At 32.8% G+C, this 15,606-nt stretch overlaps 1 protein-coding gene across 4 annotated transcripts in view; it reads right to left on the bottom strand.

The window, feature by feature from the left end:
- Positions 1 to 15,606, bottom strand: part of RPS6KA6 (ribosomal protein S6 kinase A6) — a 164,544-nt gene that overhangs the window by 49,712 nt on the left and 99,226 nt on the right. For all 4 annotated transcript variants that reach the window (XM_089904323.1, XM_022580820.2, XM_022580819.2 and 1 more), the window contains 9 exons: positions 11,375 to 11,517; positions 8,712 to 8,782; positions 8,389 to 8,477; positions 7,310 to 7,368; positions 5,515 to 5,617; positions 4,753 to 4,883; positions 4,190 to 4,312; positions 3,576 to 3,665; positions 2,245 to 2,403 (listed from right to left, as the gene is read on the bottom strand). In XM_089904323.1, coding sequence (XP_089760449.1) covers positions 2,245 to 2,403; positions 3,576 to 3,665; positions 4,190 to 4,312; positions 4,753 to 4,883; positions 5,515 to 5,617; positions 7,310 to 7,368; positions 8,389 to 8,477; positions 8,712 to 8,782; positions 11,375 to 11,517 — 968 coding nt within the window. The remainder of the gene's footprint in view (positions 1 to 2,244; positions 2,404 to 3,575; positions 3,666 to 4,189; positions 4,313 to 4,752; positions 4,884 to 5,514; positions 5,618 to 7,309; positions 7,369 to 8,388; positions 8,478 to 8,711; positions 8,783 to 11,374; positions 11,518 to 15,606) is intronic.

Genomic DNA, 15,606 nt, shown 5'->3' with positions numbered 1-15,606 from the left:
TGGAATAAAACATTGTAAGTTAATATATTTCCAGGAAAGGGAAATGTCTCAATCATAAAATTTTGAAAATGATACTTTCTCCAACCATGATTGCCCTGACAACCTGAAGTACACAGACAAAATTATCTCTATCAGACAGATGTGCCAGGTTTTTTATTTTTGTTTGTTTCTTTTTGCGGTACGTGGGCCCTCACTGTTGTGGCCTCTCCCGTTGCGAAGCACAGGCTCCAGACACGCAGGCTCAGCGGCCATGGCTCACGGGCCCAGCCGCTCCGTGGCATGTGGGATCCTCCTGGACCGGGGCACGAACCCGTGTCCCCTGCATCGGCAGGCGGACTCTCAACCACTGCGCCACCAGGGAAGCCCCAGATGTGCCAGTTTTTATCAAGCCACCAGTTTTGTTAACCACTTCCAATCTCAAAACTCAATTATCAGTTCCACTTGTAGATATAATGGACTAAGACCCTACTCAACACCCCCTCCCCACGGTAAACAACTATAAAACCTAAGTAGAAAAATCAACTACCTTGAAGGTACTGGGGAATGAGCAAAAGGAGACAAGACTCTGGTGGGGAGTACATACTTGTCAAAAAGCAGATTTTTCAGCACAAACCCTCCTAAGAAAATTACCCACTGAAAACAGAACAAAAAATAATCACTGGAGAAAAATAACAGAATATAATCAATCTCTGTACATTAATACACAAATGTGCAGTACACAATCCAAAATTATCTGATATACAAAGAACCCCTCCCCCCAAAACAGATCACAATTTCAAGAAAAAAGAAAATCAGTTCCAACTCCAATATAAACCATGTTGGACCTAACAGCAAGCATTTTAAAGTGGCTATTATTGTGATATGATAGATGTGCTAGGTAATGCTATGGTAGCAAAATAACATATAAATGTCTCAAATCAACATGTATACCTTAAACGTACACAAAGTTATATGTCAATTATAGCTCATCAAAATGCCTTTGTTCAACATTCACAAGACTAAATAAATATAAGAGAAATTTTAAAAAATAACGTAGTAAAACAAAACACTTTCAATGCATGAAAACTCGGCAGAAAAACAGAAACAGTAAGAACCAAATGAAATGCTAGAAATGGAAAATATTCTGAAATTCTCTGTGATGATTTTCTTTCTGATACACTATCTACTTCATTCAATCTAGTCCTATTTTTAATCAGCAGTTTACTACATTAAAAGGTCTTTCAAGACAAGGATCAAGACTTAAACCCATGGTTGAATCTGCAATACCTTTTATAATGTCTGGCATGTAGAAATGCTCAACACATGTTTGTCGTTAATTTACTTAATTGATGTAGTGTTTAATTTCTAAAATAATAAACAAAAGAGAAGATGTTTATCATTTTCTTCTTCTCAAAAATTCTGGTCATCCTTTATTTTAGAGTGGGTTGATAAAGACAATCAAGGAATTAAATTATTATAGAATTACTCCTTTAGCATTATACAATTTACATTTCAAAATGCTGAAAACGTACTCTGTAAAACCACACTCAAAAATGAGTTCTGGCCCCTGTAGTATTTTCATTATGTCATTTCTGAGTCATTCATTGTTTTATTGTTTATATGTAAGTGGGTACATATCTACTACTACAACTATTCAAACTTACATTTTTAAATTATTTGTGACTCTGTTTTCTTGTTTAGCTATATATATAATAAAAGTTACCTTGTTTTGATAACTCAGTTCATTCGCTTTCTTTATGAAGAGATAGGAAGCAAAATAACAGGCCTGCGCCTCCACTAGAAATTTCAATATAGTAATACTTCAAATGTTTAGAATCCAAATTTCTCACTGTATTGGGGGAGGGGCTGGCAACAATCAAGATATGCAGTCTTGCCAGAACTTTCATGTTAAGCATAGTATAATCTGAATAATATTCACAACATGCCCTTGGATAACTCTTTTATGTTTCACTTTTAAGTTTGATTAGGTTTAATAATTTAAAAGTCAAGGTTAGATATATAATTCAAACCACTTTTAAAACTAATATGCTATTAAATTAGGGCTAACAGGTAGAGTGAAGAAAATTAATAAGGTATTACCCAATTTCCTAATCCTATAACCTTCACTAAATTATGAATTTTATTAGGCTATTCCGTATAAAAATATGTGATAAAAAGTAATTCATTTTAGGTGTCATATCCTATATATTATTTTGTGAAGATATAAACCCCAGAATTAAAAGGAAGACTATAACTACAACTTACTCCTTGACAATGAAGATAGTCAACTGTGTTAGTTATTATAAACAGTACATCACTAGCTTCCCGTTCTGAAAAACATTTTTGTTTGAGAATACGGTCAAGTAGCTCTCCTCCTTTCATCAAATCCGTAACAAGGTAAACATATCTACCATCATCATAAACCTAAAAAAGAACATATTTTCAAAATGATATTATTTATAATTACAATTCTGAAATGTTTTAAATTATATTTACTTTGCTTTTCTAATGAACCTCTAGTGTTAAAAAATATTATTCCTTTAGTATTAATATAGTGCAGGCTCTACTGAAGGTTAAACTGGCTAAATGGACTCTTACACCATTCTGTGAGACCATGTTAAACATATAATTGTATTAACTTTTGAAGTTTTCTGTTATACTTCATCAAAGAATATAAATGGAAAAATAGAACTTTGTGCCTCTCAAATGGCATCTGTCTCATTTTTTTACTGTATTATAGGCACTTTCCTTCCTTAATGATAGTAAGCTTCCTTATGGCAGTAAATATATTATTTGTTTTTTAATATCTTCCCCATAGTCTATTATCTGACATGGTGTCTTAAATATTTGTTGAATTCAAATACTATATCAAGGAGAATATATTAAAAATATGTACACCCTTTTATTCAGAGCACGTGATATCTACATCTACACATACAAACCATATGTGTAGACATATATCTATCCACACACATACATACATTTATATATAAAATAATATTTAAGGATTATAAATCAAAATGCATATCATATTATCTGAAACAAACTGATCAAGGTGATGGTTTATTGTCTGCCTTTTCTACAGAGGAAAGAGCATTATTTTCTTTACATGAAAAGTCAGCATTCAGTAACATCTATTACTATGAGTCATATGTTCACTTTAAAAAAAGTAGACTAATACTATTTCAGCCAAGCAACAATACACAGTGCTACAGCCAATTGCTGTACAATCAAGAAAGTAAAATCTCCTAGAATTTGGCAGATTCCCAATCTCCTGTATCTTCTATACTTGTAGTACTAGAGAATAATAAATGTTGCTGGTGATAATGTTAACTAGTTAACAGCTAGAATACATTCAAGTAATCAGGACACTCTCATTTACCAACCGTCATAATTCCTTTCTGACGTTTTATAAGAAGGGTAGTAGTATAAAATCATCAGGGGAAAAAGAAGAACTGAAGTGGCAAATTTAAGAGTCTTAAGATTTTGTGGCATGAAAGTAAACATACCATGGACATGAAAAGTTTCAATAAGAAAATAAAGTGCCAAGTCATAACTTCATTAGCTTAGCTGATACACAGATTTTAAATACCTACATCCTTTAAAGTTATAATGTTAGGGTGTTGTCCATAGCGCATCAAAATTTCAATTTCTTCTGAGGGGTCTCTTTTACTTTTGTCAATGATCTAAGAAATAAGACAAGAAAAATCTCAGAGGAAAAATATTTTCTTTGTCTAAAAATGAATGACATAATTTAAATTTGGTTATATTTTCAAGCAAATAATAAAACTCAAGAGTAATGTTTGTCTCACATTATTTTAATATTTAAAAACTTCCTATAACTGAAACAATAAAAAACAGCACTTTCTTCAACATTATATTCCATCTAACTAAAACTATACTGATAATTTGATCCAAATGTGACAGTAATTGTCACAATTGCTCAATCTTAACATACTACATTAAAATAAAATTATTCAAAAGCAAGACATTCATGAAACACACTGTTCCTCCAAAATAAGTCTTTTTTTATTGAACAAAATAAAGTCTTGGAAAGAAATTCAAAATGAAAATATTAAGTCTTAAGAGGTTTTCCTCATCATTTTATCTTTGCTTTCTCCACTTGCTCCACTGAAAAACTGTCAGTTGACCTGCAATTTAACTTACACATATAAAACAAAAAAAAAAAAGTTAGCCTCAGAGACAATACCTTCACTGCAAATTCCATGTTGGTAGCAGTGTGTATGCATCGTTTGCAAACAGAATAGGAGCCAACACCAATATCCTCTTTCAATTCATACGCTTCACCAAATTGTGCAGCATTTCCATTTATCTGTTTTTGTTAAAAAGTAAAATACAAAATAGAATGATATGGTTTCACATTTTTTATCTTCTCTCCTAAGTATACATTCTTCTTAAATCTTTTAAAAATCAAGAATAATTCTAGAGAAGTTTTATCAGTATTTATAAATGGTTTACACAGATTCTGAACTGATCCTAAATTGTAGACTTTCTAGATCCCCAAAGCCAATACAATAATTAAATCAACTAGCTAATACATCACCCATTACATTTTCTTGCCAAAAGAGATCACATAAATATAATTAAAGGTTACTACTGTCTGCTTTTTTCCAAAACATATGGAGACATCTTTAATTCATTATACAGAGATAAATGAAGCAGTTGAAAATCACTTAAAAATCACTGTACATCCATTAGCAATAACTGAAAGAAATAATTATCCCTAATCTGAATAATCTAAGTGGAATTTACCTGAACAATTGGTAATACATTTGCACTTGTGATCGGAGTGATTTTATATTCTTCTGCAATAGAAGTTGCAACAAAGCTGAATCCTTTGAAGAGTTGATGAGCATTAGCACTAGCTGGCAAACCAGGAGAATCTAATGTCCAAATAATTATATTTAATTAGAGCTACACAGAATTTTATGATATGAAATGTGAACATTTCTTTGAATATAAAGGAAACCATTAAATGTTATCATCAGACATACTATATTAGGTATTTGATTTATTTTATATTATCTGTTTCCCCATACTATTATGCAAGCTCCATGTAGATTATAATTTTTGTCTGTTCTGTTCACTTCTGCACTGTCACTGCTTAGTACATAGTAGGTATTCAATATTTGTTGAATGAATGTATGAAACAGATGCCAATAAAAGTAAACCTCATTAAATTGTAAACTATAAGAGTCAGAGTGATATATCTCATATCTTACCTCTTACCCCCATCCTCTAATGCATTAGCATGTCAAAAAACTTTTAAAGTAAGAAAAAAAGAAAACGTTCACCCTTTGCTCTAGTCTCTGCTTCCCTAGTAAATATTTCCCATGTAAAGCCTCTGTTTGAAAGGTGTCCAAGCAATGCTGTATATAGGATCCACACTTCCACACAGGGCAAACCACCCTCTGCAAACTTACAATTTTTTTAGTTTTTACCTAAGAAGCTAGTTTACTTTTTTAACCATCTAACTGAATAAAAGCCCTGATGTTACACATAAACATGCATTACCTTTAGGTGTTTTTGCAGTAAATTCAGGATCAAAACAAAAAGTATCATCTGGTTTTCCAGAAGCCGGTTTGAAAGGAGGCTGAACTTCTCTCTTATATAATTTCTAGAAGAAATAACAGAATAACACAGAAACGTATTCATACTTGAAAAATTATTGAAGCAGAATATGATATTCACAGTCCTTAACAGAAGACTCACAATTTCATAAATGAAATTTCAACAGGCTTCAGATACCTGTTAACCAAATTCTAACCTCTTAACCAAATTCTGTGTATCATCTAAACTTGAGAGATAATGTACAGAATCAAATGAGACCAAGAAACACAGCAGCAATGCCACAGGTTGCATTCACGAGGAATAATTCTGTTCAGTTTTGGATTTCAAAAACTGACTTGAATTCTCACTGGTAAAATAACCATACAGAACATATCACAATGTTACCATGCAGAAATAACTAATAACATTCTAGGATATCAAAATTAATAATTAGTCTAACTCCAAGAAATATTCATTATACCTATTTTGTTTTCACATAATAATATGCATTAGATGCACTGTTTAGAGCTCTTTTTACAGAATTCAAAAATTGAAACTTGTCTAACAATCTAACTTCCTAAAATTTATGTTTTAGAAAGACATATAAAATATCTTACAACATAACTGTTTTTTGGAAATCTACTTTTTTAAAAGCTCACAGTCTCGCAGTGAGGGAAAATTAATAGAGGATTACTTTAAAGTAATTTTCATTTATTTAAACATGTACACATTCCACTCTTTTATTATTTAAGAGGAATAAACAAACTGTTTAGATATAAAAATAATGGAAAAATAATTTCTAGTTTTTCTAGTTAAAGAAAAAGGAAGAGCAGAGAAGCATTAGAAAAAAATGACAAGGGAATGCAAGGACACCGAAAGAGGGATGCACACATATATGACAAAGGGCAGACTCCCATGCAGTATGTTCACTGCGTGGCCTTTCAGGTTATTAATACTATTAATGTGTTGCAGTTTTACAACTATAAAAACTAAATCAAAATATTAACTTCTGAAACCTGTTCTACAAGCCAGAAAAAATAATAATTTGGTCAGTGAATAGTGGCTCTCTACCTCTGCCTTAGAAACCAAAAGAGACACTTTTTCTTTAGGGATAATTTTCAATACCAGTGCCAGAATTAAATAATCAAAAACACTTACCTATGATGATTAATAGTATATAAAATACATAAAGCTGTGTTGTAAACAACAATAAAAAGTGAGCTTTTCTAAGAAAAGCTCATTAGTCTGGGAGTTGCAACTTAAAAAAATTTAATACATGACTTTGCAGAATTTCACAATGTTTCTGTTTTCATGTTCTCTCAAAATTTAGTAAAATACCTATATACAAAGATTTTCACTTCTTAACAAATTAAATTTGTTCTAATACATGACAAAGAACCATTTGAAATTAAATAACATCTTAGATTCTTTAGAATTCATTTTTCTATAAGAATCTGTCCTATGATTCATCCCCTTTCTCCTCTCTCTTCTTCCCCCCACATTCCCCAACCTAGAATAGGGGAGAATATTAACCATATTTTACAGGTAAGACAAATGAGCAACAAAAATTTACTACATATCATCCACACATCTACTGGTTCAAGGTAATTGCATGAAATGCTACACCTGTAAATAAAATCTCATACTAAAAATAAAACAAATGGATTAAGTTTATCAGCAAAGTCCATATACTACCATTTACTCTTGAGTTTTTGCTTTTATTAAAGGTACTCAGTAACGAACTTGCTACTGAACTTACATTCCAGTCAATATTTGCAAAAAAAAGATGTCTTTTGATTTCGTCAACTCCTTCTGAGCCTATAAAAATGGAAAGAACGTTTTTACCAGTCTGAATTTTTTAATCTGCTTACCTGGCTTCCAGGCTATTATCTGTAAATAGGAGTACACACATTTCATAGATTCCTTGAAGTGAAAAGTTTACGATTTCTTATCTGATGTTTTATTAATTGGTCCTCTGAATTTAATATAATAAAAAAATAGTTGATGTTCATGCTGAAGCACATAAGGTATCATGAAATACTAAAATACCTTCTGAATCAAATAAAAATCATGTCTAACATAGCATTAAAATTTAAGCAATTTTCATTTTCTTTTTTTTTTTTTTTTTTTGCGGTACACCGTCCTCTCACTGTTGTGGCCTCTCCCGTTATGGAGCACAGGCTCTGGACGTGCAGGCTCAGTGGCCATGGCTCACAGGCCCAGTCGCTCCATGGCACGTGGTATCTTCCCGGACTGGGGCACGAACCCGTGTCCCCTGCATTGGCAGGCGGACTCTCAACCACTGTGCCACCAGGGAAGCCCCTTCATTTTCTTCATAATTCAATTTATGATCTCATATCTATAGGCCAAATTAAAAATGCAATGAATAAAGTGGCATTGAAATTTTAACACATGGACATAAACAGGATAATAGGATCACATTTGGATCCAGGGAAAGGCTACTAGAAAGTAGCCAAATAATGAGCAGTTATGGAAACATAACATTTATCTTGATGAATATTGTAAGGGACAAAATAATTATCTTCAAATATCTAAAAGGATTACCTACAGAAGGGAGAACTCTGTGAATTATGTCAAAAGAGACATTCATATGATATAATGATATATATTAAACATAAGTTCTGAATAACTAGACCACTCCATTTTTAATGATGGGCATAACAGAGTTTACTGGAATCTTTGCATACATAAAACATAGAATTCTACGTATAAACACATAACAGCAGTAAATGAACTTAGGCCAGAAAACATAAAGTCATAATTATCCTCCCAAAGCATGTCGTATATTGTTATAAAAGCTAAGAAAATAAATAATACCCAATCTATTTGCTGGATTCCTTTTGAATAACATCCTTAGAAGACTTTGTGCTTCAGCACTAAGAAACTGAGGCATTCCAAGTTTTGCTCTGGAAAAGAGGATTTCAGAAAATTTCATTTAAATCTAGCCATACTTCTAAATTTATAAATCCCAAAAATAATTTTAAAGAATGCTATCACAATGGCAAATAATGTCCCCTATACGGTGGAAGGGAATGAGACAGTGAAAAATGTTCTTTTGTGTCAAATGAAAACCATAACAAGTTTCTCAAAACTGAAAGCAAGGAATTTTTCCCAAAAGAAAAAAAAATGTTTACACTTACTTTAATATCATATTCATGGTCTCATTTCTGTCTTTACCTTGAAATGGCAGAGTACCAGTAAGCATTTCAAACTAAAACAAACAAAAAATACCACAAGTCAACTTAGTAAAACTTAGAATTTACAATGAAATTCTTCAGGAAAAAAAATGAGACTTGTAATACATGATCATCAAATCATGCAGAATCTACATGATAGTAGGTCAAAACAGGACCAGAAAACTAGGTCGCTTAAGGAAATACACCTCTGGTACCCCACAGTATATAGGCCAAATGAGAGGTGATTTGTAGCAAATGTAACCTACCATTTTTTCAATCCTAAATTCCTCAAACCAAAGCAATGTGGAAATAGACACAAGGCATTTTCTTTTAAAACAAAGATAAGCTTTTAAAGCAGACATTTAACAGTGAAAGAAAAGCAAAAATAAGTACTGAGCCATTTCAAATTCATACATGCTCAAGAAAGATAATCATTCTCATTCCCTTTGCTCTCTTTACGAAAAAAAAAAAAGGAACCAAACAAGAAGCTACACACACAGATACACACACCACACACTGATATATGTATTTTAATTTGAGACAGTTGTACACAGCATAATGAAAACTTTTTCCCTAAGAGAGTTAATTGAAATGTGGATAACTAGAACATTAAATAATCATATTTAAAAGAAAAAGTAGGTCTGAAAATGAAGACCATTATAGCTCACTAGAGAGAAACGTTTTTATATCCCTAATATTTAAATCTTAAGCTTAGATTCAAAAATGGCTTTGGCCTCAGTCCTCTGTTCATTTATTTGAACTTACAACCTTAGTTAGCTTATGCATTCAACTCTCTCCTGAGGACTGATGACTCTCAAATCGATTCCAGTTTCAATCTCTCTCAATCCCCAGTTTTCCCTTCCAAATCTAAAGTAATGGTTCTCAACTGGAGCCTGAAGAGATAGGGGTAGGAGTCATAGAAAGGGAATGAAGACGAAGGGAAGTATGGTGTACGGGGATCATCTCTCTCAAGCTCCAGTTCCCTGTCGCCAAACCTAAAATAATGGTTCTCTCCTGGGGACTGGAGGAATAAGAGGTGGAAAGGCAAGAACAAAAAGAAAAAGAGAAGGATAGTACATTGGAATCACACCTTCCCCTCAAATAAACTATATGCTGGCTGGCAGAGTAATTTTTTGTTGTTGCTGTTGTTTTTTAAGGTCTTCAGATGATTCTGATGCTCTCTCCACTGCCCTCTCCTAATTCATTACTATCAAGGGGTTAAACACTAACCCACAGTAACCTATGAAACGTGTTAAAAATAAATTATTTCCCCACTTTCAAAATCAGCTGTCCTTCCAAGCTATCTCTTTTCTATTGAACTACCTTTCTTTCGATCCCCTGAAGTTTTAGAGGTATCTCTATCTTTGACCCTTCCCCTCTGCTTCATCTGTGGCATTTAATCTGTTACTAAGGTCAGCCACTTCTTACCTTTAAATGTCTTTAAGATCTCCTTTTTTTCATTCTGTAATCTTACAACTGTCTTCTAAGGAGAACTTCTTGGTCTCCCTACTTTTAGTTTCCTCCATTTGCAAGCCATTTATATAATGCTACCAAGGTTAATTTTCCTAAAATACATTTTTTCTCTAATTACTGTCGTGTTCAAGAATCTACAAAAGTTTCCAACCACCCAGAGGATTGCGTGCAAATCCTTATAGGCTTATAGTCTCATTTCCTCCACCTTCACCCTCATTCTCCACTACTACTCTAGTCAAACTGGTTCTCCAGGTCTTTCCTAATACTATCACAATACTATTCTTCTTGACACACAGCTATTTGACTTTTATCCATTCTTTAGGGCTTAATTTAAGTTCTATCTCCTCCACTTTTCTTACATCAACTTATATGAATTCTTGCCTGAACTTCTAAGGTACTTCCAGGCAGTTTATTTAGCTATTCCATTTGTTTCCCCAACCAGATAGCATGCTTTCTTAGGTCATGGAAAATGCCAAATATTGTACTTCTATCTGTTCCCACCCCACTGCCCTTACCAAATCCCAGGCTTATAATAGCCACTTAATATATTGATACATCATACGGTAATTCAGTGATAAAGAGGCAAAAATGGATTATCAGGCTTCTAGAGCAAATTGTATCTGATTCAATAGCTATTCACTTATCACCCTACTTAATACTACAAATTCTATGCTTAATCTTATACCAAATCAGTCAGTCCATATGCTCATTATGCTAGATACTGTGGGAGATTATAAGTAGTAGAAGACAGGATTGCCCTCCTTAAGAGGTTTACAATCTTTCTAGGGACATGCTTGAAAAAATGTGACAATAAGATAATATACCATAAGGTGCTAAATTCTGTGATACCTAGTTAAAATACCATGTAACTACTAAACACAGTATTCTGAAATCTAAAATCTGGTATGCCTTTATCTAAGTTTTAAATTTGAATAACTTGTAAAAGAATGCTGCCATTTACCTTTTAATCTAGCAACTAAAAGAAATCAGAACACCAAAACCCTAATTTTTATTGTATAACAGCTAGCCAATCAAGTTTTTTAACAGTCATGAACTTGAGAACCCTATTCTCACCTAACACATCCCAACACTCAGATTAAAATTCTAAACAATACTAATTGTATATTGGCATAATTAAAAAAAACACTACTTACCATAAGTACACCATATGACCACCAATCTGCACTCTGGGAATGACCTCTTCTATTTACTACTTCAGGAGCCATATACTCCACTGTACCACAAAATGAGTAGGCCTTCTTCTCCTGATCTACTGATTCTTTGCTGAGTCCAAAATCTATAATAACAATATTACACAAAAACATATCTGAAGATCTTCAGAAAATAGAAAATACCAAAAGAAACTGAACTATGAATTAAACCTACTCATGATGGCTTACGATTACCATTAAGAAAGCTCCTTACCTCAGTTAAGCCTCATCCTCAAAATACATGTTTTCATGTCTATACAGGAATATGATTCAACAATTTTGAAAGGACAATTAAATCAACACTGTCATAGTGATCTAATTTTTAAAACAGACTAAGACAAAAAATGATAGTAATTTGCACTTTGTAAAATATTAGAAAAGCAAATTTTGCTTTGGTTTTGGTGAACTTCCACTTTGTTTATGGTCTTCGAAGAGCTAAAGATACTAATATATAAAAATCAATCTTATTTCTATATACCAGCAATAAAAAATTGAAAGGTGAAATTTTAAAAGTACTATTTATAACACCACCAAAAAACCCTCATGAAATCCACAGGTATAAATATACAAAGAATGTATATACAAGACCTGCATGCTGAAAACTATAAACATCAATGAAAGGAATCAGAGTAGATCTAAGTAAATGGAGAGAGATACTGGTCATGATTTGGAAGATTCAATGTTGTTAAAGATGTCAATTCTCCCTAAACTGATCTACAGAGTCAATGAAACATTAATAAAAATCCCAGCAAGATTTCTTCTGTAAAAATCAACAAGCTGAATTTAAAATTTATGTAAAAAGACAAAGTAAATAGAATAGCCAAAACAATTCTGAATAAAAAAGGAAAATTCAAGGACTCACACTACCTGACTTCAATACTTACTATAAAGCTATAGTAATCAAGACAGTGTTGTACTGGAGAAAGACTACACACACACATACATATATGAATGCAACAAAACAGCATCCAAGAATAGACTGACATATACAGTCGCTCTGCTATTCTTGTTTTAAAACTGCAAATTTGTTCCAATGTGATTGATACCTTATTGTTACCTTTCAGAGATTTATACCACTCCACAAATGTCCTTTGTTGTACTATTTCTGACAAAACTGACATTTAACACTAGAGTTTGCTTGGCGAATATAACATGAATTTCAAATTTCAGCTTGGTTTATGTGCAATTTTGCCCACAAGAAATAATAGGTGAAACACTAGAAAACTGCACCTAGTTGAACTGAGCCAAGCAGAAATACATACATGCACACACGTCAAATATCTACCAACTATTTCAGCACATCATGTGTGTTACAAGCCACTTCTGTTCACCTGTAGTATTAGAACTCCCAATTCCAGATAATTTACCTCCCACTACTTCACAATAACTTACAAACTGCAACCTTTCTGATGCCAATTATACAAGCAAATTTCAGGATTTTTTCAAGGTAAGGTATCATATTTATTGTAGTATTTATCTATTCTTAATCAGTTAGAACATATAAAACAATGCCATCATTTTTAACAGCTTCCTATCTTTCTTTAATGTGTCACTGGTTATATATTTTAGTGTTAAACCCCGAACAACATTTTCTCCATAAGTCATATTTTTTACTACGCAATTATGCATAGTACAGTGATTTTTAAGATCATATGTGTTGCATTATAACAGAACTGGCTATATATATAGCCAACTGATTTCTGACAAAGATGTAAAAGCAATTCCATGGAGAAAAGGTCAGTCTTTTCAACAAATGGTGCCAGAATAACAGAATATTGATATACAAAAATCCGTCCTCATACCATACCTCATAAAAAAACATTAATTCAAAATGAATCATAGACCTAAGTGTAAAACCTAAAACTACAAAATTTCCAAAAGAAATACAGGATAAAATCTTTGTGAGCTTGGGTTAGGCAAAGATTTCTTAGATACAACATCAAAAGTATAATCCAGGGCTTCCCTGGTGGTGCAATGGTTAAGAATCTGCCTGCCAATGCAGGAGACATGAGTTCGAGCCCTGGTCCAGTAAGATCCCACATGCTGAGGAGCAACTAAGCCTGTGCGCCACAACTACAGAGCCTGCGCTCTAGAGTCCGTGAGCCACAACTACTGAAGCCCGCATGCTACAACTACTGAAGCCCATGCGCCTAGAGCTCATGATCTGCAACAAGAGAAGACTGCAATGGAAGCCCACGCAATGCAACGAAGAGTAGCCCCCACTTGCCGCAACTAGAGAAAGCCTGGATGCAGCAACAAAGACCCAATGCAGCCAAAAATAAATAAAATAAATATATATATTTTAAAAAGTATAGTCCATAAAAGAAAAAAGTTGATAACTGGATTTTATCAAAGTCAAAAAGTGCTCTTCAAAATATATTGTTCAGAAAATCAAAAAGAAACTGGAGACTGGAAGAAAATATTTGAAAATCACATATCATATAAAGGACTTGTATTCAGAGTATATTTTTAAAAACTCAAATTCAGTAATAAGAAAACAAACAACCCAAATTTTTTAATGGACAAAAAAACCTGAACAGATACTTCTCCAAAGAAATACATGAAAAGATGCTCAATGTCATCATTTGTTAGGGAAATGCAAAATAAAATCACAGTGAGGTACTACTCTATGCCTTTTACTAGAGCTAAAATAAAAAAGTACTGACAATACCAAGTAATGGCACGGATGCAGAGCAACTGGAACTCTCATACATCGCTGATGGGTATGCAAAATGGTACAAGCACTTTGGAAAACAGTTTGGAGGTTTCTCATTAAGTTAAACACACACTTCCCATATGATCAACCAATCCCACCACTTGGGTATTTACTGATGTGAAATAAAAAATTATGTTCACATAAAACCTGTACAAAAATATTTCTAGTTGCTTTATTTGTCACTGTCAAAAACAGGAAACAACCCAAAAGCCCTTTAATTGGGGATTGGATAAACAAACCATGGTACCATCATAAAATGGAATACTACTCAGCAATAAAAAAAGAAATTACTGATACACACAACAATATAGATGAATCTCAAATGCATACTAAATAAATAAAGCCAGATTCAAAAGAGTATATACTGTCTTCCTATTTGTATTATTTTGTGGAAAAGGCAAAACCATAGGACCAGAAAGCAGATTGGTGGTTGTCAAGGGGTAAAGGGAGAATTGACTTATAATGGGAAAATTCTGGGGAGTGAGGGAACTGTTTTATATCTTGATGCTGACTGTATGCATTTGTCAAAGTTTGCAGAACTATACACAAAAAAGTAACTTTAAAAAATAAACTTTTGTATTTTGAGGCAACTGTAGACTCACACGCAATTATGTGAAATACTACAGAGATCCCGTTTACCCTTTAGCCAGTCTCCCTCATGGTATTATCTTACAAAGCTATATTACAACATCACAACCACAATAATGACAATGATGCAGTCAAGATACAAATTAGTTCCATTATCACAAGAACAATGAGTTTTACTCTACGTAAATTATACCTTAATTCTATAAATGAAAAAATTATGAGCCCTATAATTCTCTTTTAAAATAAAATACAATATTAATACTTAATTTTAGGACCCCTTGAAACTGATTTTTTAACCATACTCAATATTTTCATTTAAAAATTACTAATTCTTGTATAATAACTGAATGCATTATGATTTTCAGCATAATTTTAAAAAATCTTTTCAATGTACTATGCTCTTTCTCCACATTTTAAGGCTTTTAAACTCTGCAATTCCATTTCAAAATTAAATTTAATGAAACCTAGTCTCTGAGGTCAGTTCAGCTGAATATAACAACATACCTTGTAGAGAAGAACACTGGCTTCTTTGGCCATTCCACAGAGAAGGAAGAGGGGAAGAGAATTTTCTTATCCTCTGTTACCTTTCAGAGATTACACCACTCCATAAAGGTCCTTTGCTGTACTATCTCTGACAAAACTGACATTTAACACTAGAATTTGCTCAGCAATCAACGGACAAAAATTTTTACAATAATAAGAGTTAGCTACAAGATTAAATAAGACATATGTTAATCAGTGTTTTTTCCAAAACACTAATTTGAAAAGAAAATGTAGAAATCAGCTATATAAAGGGTTTTTGGCAGGGGGGTGAGATATACCTTTGTTTCCTTAAATGACTCTTTTAAAGACGTTAAATTTTAAAAGCATG

The sequence above is a fragment of the Delphinapterus leucas genome, chromosome X (assembly GCF_059928025.1).
Source record: "Delphinapterus leucas isolate spDelLeu-1000000601 "Yukka" chromosome X, BTC_Dleu_Yukka2, whole genome shotgun sequence".
Taxonomy (NCBI): domain Eukaryota; kingdom Metazoa; phylum Chordata; class Mammalia; order Artiodactyla; family Monodontidae; genus Delphinapterus; species Delphinapterus leucas.
The sequence above is the reverse complement of the archived record's forward strand: the minus strand, read 5'-3'. Positions and strand labels throughout refer to the sequence as shown.